Source organism: Podarcis cretensis (genome assembly GCF_951804945.1).
Source record: "Podarcis cretensis genome assembly, chromosome: 6".
Classification (NCBI taxonomy): Eukaryota; Metazoa; Chordata; class Lepidosauria; order Squamata; family Lacertidae; genus Podarcis; species Podarcis cretensis.
Window position 1 is genome coordinate 1,331,084 of NC_137175.1, and position 9,006 is coordinate 1,340,089.

The window sequence follows — 9,006 nt, forward strand, 5'->3', positions numbered from 1 at the left end:
TTCTATTGTACATGATAAGAAGCACCTTTAATGTGTTTGCTTGCGGTATATGATCTACTAAATGGCTGCTTTCTTGGCTTGGCTTTCATTCAGAGCCAGGAGGGAGGGACAGGAGGTGGGATGCCAAATCCAAAAGGGAGGTCCTACAGCTTCCTGATACTGTCAGGTGTTGTGTGCATGCACAGAGCGACGGGCGCAGGTGGTCTGGAGGATGGAGCAAGCAGTGACCACCAAGCCATATGAACTGGGGGCTGCTGTGCAAAGAGAGAATTTTACTTCGAAAGTGGGTGAGGGACTCCAACGAACATGGCGAAGGTGAAGAGGAGACCAAGTGCCAAGAGATGAGGGAGGCCAGTGGTTGTCATGGCCCTGGGGTCGGGGTCTGTGGAGGGTCCCCCACCTCAGGTGTTCCATGGGGTCTCGGCTTCTGGATCTGCAGAGGGAAGATGAGAGAGGGATTAGTGAGCGTAACTTTGCTGGAGGTGTGCAACACACTGTATGCGCGGTCTATCCAGAAGATATTTGTGTTTCGAGGAGTTAAGTGATCCGTCAAACCTAGACAGCATCTTAGACAAACCTAGACAAACCTAAACAGCATCTTAAAAAGCAGAGACATCACCTTGCCGAGAAAGGTCCGTATAGTTAAAGCTATGATTTCCCCAGTAGTGATGTATGGAAGTGAGAGCTGGATCATAAAGAAGGCTAATCGCTGAAGAATGGATGCTTTTGAATTGTGGCGCTGGAGGAGACTTTTGAGAGTCCCACGGACTGCAAGAAGATCAAACCTATCCATTCTGAAGGAAATCAGCCCTCAGTGCTCACTGGAAGGACAGATCCTGAAGCTGAGGCTCCAAGACTTTGGCCACCTCATGAGAAGAGAAGACTCCCTGGAAAAGCCCCTGATGTTGGGAAAGATGGAGGGCACAAGGAGAAGGGGACGACAGAGGACGAGATGGTGGGACAGTGTTCTCGAAGCTATGAACATGAGTCTGACCAAACTGCAGGAGGCAGTGGAAGACAGGAGTGCCTGGCATGCTCTGGTCCATGGGGTCATGAAGAGTCAGACACAACTAAATGACTCAACAACAACAACATATGATCCATCATAGTTACCCTTCCTGCCCCCTGTTCCTTTCCCCTTCCCTATCTCTTGTTAAGCTCTTTCATGGCTGAGAAACAACCTTTAATGTCTTAATCTGTTGGAAGGAAGTGATAGTGCTGGGTACCTTCTTTGATGTTGGACATTGTTTGGAGAAGTGAGGCACTGGGAGAGGCTAATGAATTATCTGCACATAGCCAGTCAAGCAAGCCATGCAGGCTAACAGGCTAGCTATAAATTGGATGGTTTGGGGCATAGTTTCTGAGAAGCTCATGCAGAGACTGATGGCTGTGGGGCTGTGCAAACTGAGGCTACCTGGGGGAGTCACTTTGCCACTTCTAGAGGGCTTCCAAGTGGCAGATTGAGGCGCTTGCTTGGCATGTATATATTGCTTGCTGTTTAAAACCAAATCTTCAATCTTCCCACTCACTTGTGTTTTGTATCACTTCTGAATCCCATTTTAATAGAACCGCCTTGCATTTGGCAAGACACACAGCACCATCTCTGTAGATGGTGCTTGACATGTGCCTGTCCCAAGGGTTGTAGGGAGAGACACATGACAGGAAGGGGACAGATATGGAAGTGAACAGGGGAAGGACCTGGTATGATTTCAGTTACATAAACAGTGCAATAGCATCTTATGCATGTTTAACTGGAACAATTTCAGCTGTATGTGGTTAAAGGTAGGATGGTTGAAATTGCACAAGTTAAACCCAAGCAAAGCTCATTTTTTGCCAGGTCTGCTTGGGTGTATAGAGAACTCTCTGCTTTGCTGGGAGGCGGGGGCAAGGTCTGCTCAGCATGCCAGATCTGCGAAGCTCAGACATGACTTTACAGGTGCCATATGATTTTCTATGAGATCTCGCATGACCATCCCTAGCCTTATTCAGCATGAATATAGTTTTTAAGCTCTCTACTTTGCTTGTTGGGCAAGGTCTACTCAGTGGACTATAGGGTGGAATCTACACACATATAAAAATAACGCTGTGAAAATGCTTTAAAAAAAAAGTTTTGAAAAATACATTGAATTTGCCATAGCTCACTTTTGCCATCTAGTGTCACATTTGTATATTGCACTTTGCAACACGCTTAAAACATTGTTTGCAGCTGTGTAGCTGAGTCCTGGGAACTCTCTGCCTTTGCTTCACCTGCTAGCTGCGAAGGAGCCTCCATCAGATTGCAAAAGTGTGCATCTCAAGCAAAATTACATTCAAAGGTGTTCATATTAGGAGAAACTTGCCCTAAAATGTTGATGAATTTTCAAGAGGACTTAAGAAAATAATAACGCAGAAATGAACATGAGACCAGCAAAACGAGAAACCAGCAGCAATCAATACTGACAGGTTCACTGAGACTTCCTGCCCCTGAAGACCCACAACACAGAAATGATGTCTTCACACCCCCCCCAAATGCCGCTTCTCTGCCACTCACTTACCTTGCTCTCTGGGAGGGACGCAGTTCCATTTCTTGCAGCCGCTCATGCAGCACTTCCTGTCGCTGGGACAGTCGGAGTCCTCTCTGCACTGATCCCTGCAGATGCCCAGCAGTGATATGATAGGGGGTTCCGGAGGGCAGAACCCTGGTTTATCTGCATGGGGAGAAAGGGAGGGCATCAGACTCCTAATCTCAAGGTCGTGGGTTCGAGACCCAAGTTGGGCAAAAAAAATCCTGTATTGCAGGGGTTAGACTGGATGACCCTCATGGTCCCTTCCAACACTACAGTTTGCAGGCATTGCCTGGAGGGGCAGGACATCCATCCATGGAGAAGGTGCTTGCAGAATTCCAGAAGGGTTTCAGGCCGGCTCCTGCCCAGCTCCCCCTCCCTCATCCTACAGAAGGAGCGGAATTCAGATTGTGCTCCTTGCAGGAATGCTTCACCCAGCAGGAGTTGCTTGTTGCAGCCCACTCACCTCTCTGGCACCTCACCAGCAAACACTGTTAACCCGAGTTACAATCTGAGCATTGGGCCTGCTTTTCCTGGGCATTCTCCTGGGCAGAGGGGCCCCTGCCTGGAGACGGTGCCACTGCTGGGCCCCTGGCACCACGGGCAACTTGCCTCCCATCACAGCCATCCCCCCACATTGCATCCAGCACCTTGAAGAGCCACTCCTGCGTTGCAGGATCCCTTGGGCCCCTTCCAGCTCTGCAGTTCTATGAACTTGGCATTGAGGCCCACCTGAGACTGGGTCCTGGGGGCAGGAGAATTGCGGGGGGCAAAGGAAGGCAAGTGTTACCATTTGGGAGACGGCAAGAGGCCCCGCAGCCCGTCCAGCAGCATTTCTCTGTCCCCGCACAGCTGGCATCGGACTGGCACTCTTCTGTGCAGTTTCCACGGGCCCTCCCCAGCGTTGCATTGGGGCACGTGCCAGCTTTCTCTGCAGCAACTGGAAAAGGCAAAGAGAAGTGGACATTATGAAGAACTTTTGGGTTTTAAAAGCTGTTTGGCTGTGGAACTGCGTCAGGAGATTGTGGACTCTCCTTCCTTGGAGGTTTTTAAGCAGAGGTTGGGCGGCCGTCTGTCATGGGTGCTTTGGCTGAGATTCTTGCATAGCAGGGGGTTGGACTAGATGACCCCCGGGTCCCTTCCAACTCTACAGTTCTCTGATAAAGGTAAAGGTACCCCTGCCCGTACGGGCCAGTCTTGACAGACTCTGGGGTTGTGCGCCCATCTCACTTAAGAGGCCAGGGGCCAGCGCTGTCCGGAGACACTTCCGGGTCACGTGGCCAGCGTGACATCGCTGCTCTGGCGAGCCAGAGCCGCACACGGAAACGCCGTTTACCTTCCCGCTGGTAAGCGGTCCCTATTTATCTACTTGCACCCGGAGGTGCTTTTGAACTGCTAGGTTGGCAGGCGCTGGGACCGAGCAGCGGGAGTGCACCCCGCCGCAGGGATTTGAACCGCCGACCTTTCGATCGGCAAGTCCTAGGCGCTGAGGCTTTAACCCACAGCGCCACCTGCGTCCCACAGTTCTCTGATAGCCACCTTTAAATATCTAAATGATATGGGAGATGGAACAAGCTTGTTTTCTGCTGCTCCAGAGGGTAAGATCTGAACCAACGACTTCTAGTTATAGGGAAGGGGTTTCTGAGGCTGAGAGCTGTTGGATGGTGGACTGGCAGCAGGCCTCCAAGATTCCAGGTAAAGGTAGCTCCCAGTTCTACCTGGAAATGCAACCAGGGATTGAGAAGGTGGGTCTTTCTGTCGGCAAGGCAGACACTCCCCCCCCCCCCGCTGAGCTGTGGACCTTCTGCTCCTTTGTCCAGCTGGGCTAGGCTGGAAACAAGGGCTTTACTCCCCTTCTCTCCTAGGGACTGCCACCCGCTCACACCCACCTGTAACGTTCTGCCCAGGTGTGTCTGTCAGGTGAGCTGAGGCTGTGAGAAGCCCCACCAGGGAGACGAGGAGGAGGTGGTGGAAGCAGCTGCTATTCCTGGTCTTCATGGTGATGCTGCTTGCAGAGAAGATGTTGTGGTCTCTGGCTGTTGCCAGCCAAGCTTTAAGCTCTCTCAGGTGTGGCTGGTGGAGGGGGAGGGAGGCAGGGAGGTGGGGAGGGTGAAGAGAGGCTCCTGGGCAATGACTGGAGAACAAGGTGAGCCCAGCTCCCTCCTCCTTCCATTGCACAATCAGATCAGGTAACAGCCCTGGCTCTGGTGCGAACCAGGAAGCTGGAGGCTCAGAGAGCAGGCTCAGACTCAGGGGCCGATCTTTCCTGAGAAGCACAGCCCAGGCCAGGTGGTTTGCCATCAGCAACCTGGAAGCCCAAGGAATGACTCTTACCTGTGTTGGCCAAGGGTTAAGGGCTTCCCACAAATCCTATGCTTGCATCTGAGCTGTGACGGTTCTCGGGGTACAGCCTGAGGAGCCTTGCAACTTCCATGCAGCTTCTTCTGGGGTGGGACATATCTAATGGTGCAGCAGGAAAGAATTACTAGCCACAGCAGTGCTTCTGAATACTGTGATAGGAATTTTGAGGTCTTAAAGGTAAAGGTAAAGGGACCCCTGACCATTAGGTCCAGTCGTGACCGACTCTGGGGTTGCGGCGTTCATCTCTCTTTATTGGCCGAGGGAGCCGGCGTACAGCTTTCGGGTCATGTGGCCAGCATGACTAAGCCGCTTCTGGTGAACCAGAGCAGTGCACGGAAACACTGTTTACCTTCCCGCTGGAGCGGTACCTATTTATCTACTTGCACTTTGACGTGCTTTTGAACTGCTAGGTTGGCAGGAGCAGGGACCAAGCAACGGGAGCTCACCCTGTCGTGGAGATTTGAACCGCCAACCTTCTGATTGGTGTGTCCTAGGCTCTGTGGTTTAACCCACAGTGCCACCCGCATCCCTTTGAGGTCTTAGATATATGTTAAATGTTCATAAGTTTACCAACCAAGCACATATAAAGATCAGCACAGGAAGACCGACCTGAAACCATTTTTGATTTCCAAACTGATTTCTCTGCAAGGTCAAAGGAAAATGGAAAAGCCTCCCCATTGTCTTTTCCTTCACAAATCCTGTCTTAAGGGGACATTTAAGATATGAATAGGGTGTGAGCAAAAGACTGGCCAGGCTCCCCAGGCAATCCAACCAAGTGACCATTAAACAGGTAACCTGGCAGACAGGAAGTAAACAAAGCAGTCAGATTTCTACTGTAGACCGCCTCTTCTGTGATGTAGGTATGATGTTTCTGGGGGTGGTTTTGATCTACAGGGTGGCAATTTCAAAAGTCTATATAAAGGCTTGCACACCATTGTTCTGGGTTCCTCCTCCCTCCTGAGGGTGGTGAGGGGAGCACCCTGTTGCAACAGATCAATAAAAAATCAGGCTTACTAGCTGCTTTGCTTCTCAGTATTCTCTGGTTGGCCTCTGTTATCTTCTCCTACCAATAGGGAACCTACGTAAAGACTCTATATGTGCTCTTGGACACCCCATAAGGGAAAAAAGGCAGATTTTTTTTTTTACAACAATACCAGCTGTCAGTAGATGCAGGAGGGGAGAATGTTCCTCTTGTTCCTCTTGTTCTGCTCGTGTGTTTCCCATTCAGACACCTGGTCGGCCCCTGGGAGAACAGGATGCTGGACTAGGTGGGCCATTGGCCTGATCCAGCAGGATCTCCTTGTGTTCTTAGGAAGGAGAGAGCCTAGACTTGGTGGCTGCAGGTGCTACGAAAGAGGAAATGCCCCACAAGACAGAGAGGGGAATGGGGTGGTCTTTAAGGTGCCAGTAGAGACATTCCTCTGCCCTCTTTCAGGACATATCCAGAACTTCAGCCCTGTAAAGCTGCAAGGCAGCCTTTTTGCCCCCCCCTCCCCGTTGAGTAATTGGGGGTGAGGAAAAGCAGAGTTTCAGGGTGGGCGCCAGTGGTGGCTGAAGAATAGTGCACCAAATTCAAGCTTATTTGAAATGGTTGTTGAGTGATTTTTGGACCTGCTTAGTGGTTGTTAGAGAGCAATCTCTCTCTCTCTCTCTCTCTCTCTCTCTCTCTCCCCCTCCCTCTCCCTCTCTCTCCCCCCCCCCCTCTCTCTCTCTCTCTCTCTCTCCCTCTGTTAAGTTGTGGGTTGACATAGCAGACGACACAGCGATTTCCGCAAGTAGCTCTTTATTTTGTAAGCTGGAATAGAACTGACTGCAAACAGCTCAGCCGGCCTGCTTTTATAGGCAGCCGGCTGTCAACATTGTAGCAACAACAGCCCAGGGTTTCCCGCCTAAAATAACTGACGTGGACCTGAGTGAAAACTATCTACAGACCTGAGTGAAAACTATCTACAGTATCCCCCTGCTGGCCCAGGGTGAAACTTCACTACATAACACCCCTCCCCACCGAGATAAGGCATTAGTTACAATCGTAATGGTTTCCTTATATACAGCACTACGCGTAACGGTTCAATTAGGCACAAAAGCATATCGGTTACATTTCCCATACTTAGACCAACAGTGATACATGTCCAACAACATAGTCCTTTAAATAAGTTGGGCGCTTGGAAACTCTGCCAGACCGCCGGGGACTGGTAGCCAAGTCCAGAGGGCCACACAGTTCTTGCTGAGGCTGTGGTGCGACCCTAGGTGGCGTTGGAACCAACTCCCCTGGATCCGCTGCTGTGGGTGGAGCCTCCGCAAGTGGAGTGGTCTGAGTCTGTGGTAAGTCTGGCAGACCCTCTGAAGCGGCTTGGTTCGGCTCCACGCTGGCAGTTTGTGAGGGAGGTGTAGGTGGGGCCTCGCCATCTGTACGTGTCTCTTCTTGAGCCGCAAGCGCAGTTGGGGGCACCACAGTAGTGTCCAAGTCCCCAACCCTGCGCCTAAGCTGGTCTATGTGCCGTCGCCACAAGCGTCCGTCTTCGAGTGCCACCTGGTACGAGCGAGGTCCAGTGACTCCCACTACTGTGGCTGGCACCCAAGGAATGTCCCCCACATAGTTCCGGGCAAAGACCTGGTTTCCTGGGACAAATGACCGTGGCGCGTTGGCACAGCCTGGGGGTTCAGCCACGGCAAAGTCCGGGTGTAGCCGGTCGAGCGGTGACCTGAGGCGGCGGCCCATAAGCAGTTCAGCAGGACTCCGCCCTGTGGCCGCATGAGGGGTGATGTGTTGCATGAACAAGTATTCGGCGACCCGCTCATGCCAGTCTCCCCGGTCCAGGCGCGCCAGTGCCTCTTTTGCCGAGCGCACCATTCTTTCCGCTTGCCCATTGCTGGATGGATGAAAGGGTGCCGTTAGGGCATGGCGGATGCCCAGTCCCAAAAGATACCGCTCAAACGTGCCTGACGTGAACTGCGGTCCGTTGTCAGAGACAAGGACATCAGGACACCCATGCATTGCAAACAGGCCTCGCAGCACCCGGATGACGGCCTCGGTAGTGGTGGAGGGCAACAACAGCCCAGCGTTTCCCGCCTAAAATAACTGACGTGGACCTGAGTGAAAACTATCTACAGACCTGAGTGAAAACTATACACAGTATCCCCCTGCTGGCTCAGGGTGAAACTTCACTACATAACACCCTCCCTCCCTCTCCCTCTCCCTCTCCCTCTCCCTCTATCTCCCTCTCACTCCCCTCTCTCTCCCTCTCTCTCTCTCCCTCCCTCCCTCTCTCTCTCTCTCTCTCCTTCTCCCTCTCTCTCCCTCTCCCTCTCTCTCTCCCCCCCTCTCCCTCTCTCTCCCTCTCTCTCCCTCCCTCTCTCTCTCTCCCCCCCTCTCTCCCCCCTCTCTCTCTGCTGTCCCACCCCCTGCCCAGACCATGAGGACAGAGGCTCTTACTTAAGAGCAAAGGCGAGATTGAGCAGGACGATCAGGGCTGGGAGCAGCAGCCCACGTTGAAGGAGTCCACAAACAGGGCAAGGAGCTCAGAACTCCAGAGAAGCAAACTACTGTAGTTGGCCTCCTAGGAAGGGCAAGGCACACTTCCCCATAGAATCAGAGAATTGTAGAGTTGGAAGGGACCCTCAAGGGTCATCCAGTCCAACCCCCTGCAGCACAGGAATCACAGCTCAGGTGTCCCTCACAGGTGGCCACCCAAACTCTGCCTGAAAATCTCCAATGAAAGAGAGTCCATCACCTTCTGAAACCATCCATTCCACCATGGTCAAACAGCCATGACAAATTCCTTCCTAATGTTGAGTCAGAATCTCCTTCCTTGGCATTTTAATCCTTTGGTTCAGATCTTCCCCTCTTGAGCAGCAGCAGAAAATAAGCTTGCTCCATCTTCCATGTGGCAGCCCTCCAGAGACTTGAAGTTAGCTAACGTATCGCTTCCATCTATTGGTTCTTAGGTGGAAAGCTCTCCTGGGCCTGGAGAAGCCAGATGGAACTTCCTGGGTTACTGAGGTCCAGCTACGTGTCTCTGCTATGGATGCTTATTGCACTCCTCCCTTTCGGGTCTGGATCATCTCCAGACATCATTGACCACCAAGGATAGCTCAGTTGGTT

At 52.0% G+C, this 9,006-nt stretch overlaps 1 protein-coding gene across 2 annotated transcripts; it reads right to left on the reverse strand.

The window, feature by feature from the left end:
- LOC307217910 (waprin-Phi1-like) lies at window positions 1–4,648 on the reverse strand. 2 transcript variants are annotated; one of them, XM_079979969.1, is made up of 4 exons: window positions 4,433–4,648; window positions 3,276–3,483; window positions 2,535–2,687; window positions 1–433 (listed from the first exon to the last, which is right to left on the reverse strand). In XM_079979969.1, the coding sequence occupies exons 2-4, from the start codon at window positions 3,451–3,453 to the stop codon at window positions 402–404; spliced, it is 363 nt and encodes a 120-aa protein (XP_079836095.1). In that variant the 5' UTR covers window positions 3,454–3,483; window positions 4,433–4,648; the 3' UTR covers window positions 1–401. The 2 variants fall into 2 exon arrangements, with proteins under 2 accessions (XP_079836095.1, XP_079836094.1); XM_079979968.1 differs by having other exon boundaries at window positions 3,334–3,483; window positions 4,433–4,643.
- Window positions 4,649–9,006: the final 4,358 nt, after the last annotated feature.

Excerpts from the sequence above, each read along its gene's own strand:
- LOC307217910 (XM_079979968.1), bottom strand. The coding sequence starts at position 4,541 with ATGAAGACCAGGAATAGCAGCTGCTTCCACCACCTCCTCCTCGTCTCC. Across the intron at positions 2,688-3,333 it reads CTCTTGCCGTCTCCCAAATG|ATAAACCAGGGTTCTGCCCT; the intron begins GTAACACTTGCC and ends CTCCCCATGCAG. Across the intron at positions 434-2,534 it reads CGTCCCTCCCAGAGAGCAAG|ATCCAGAAGCCGAGACCCCA; the intron begins GTAAGTGAGTGG and ends TTCCCTCTGCAG.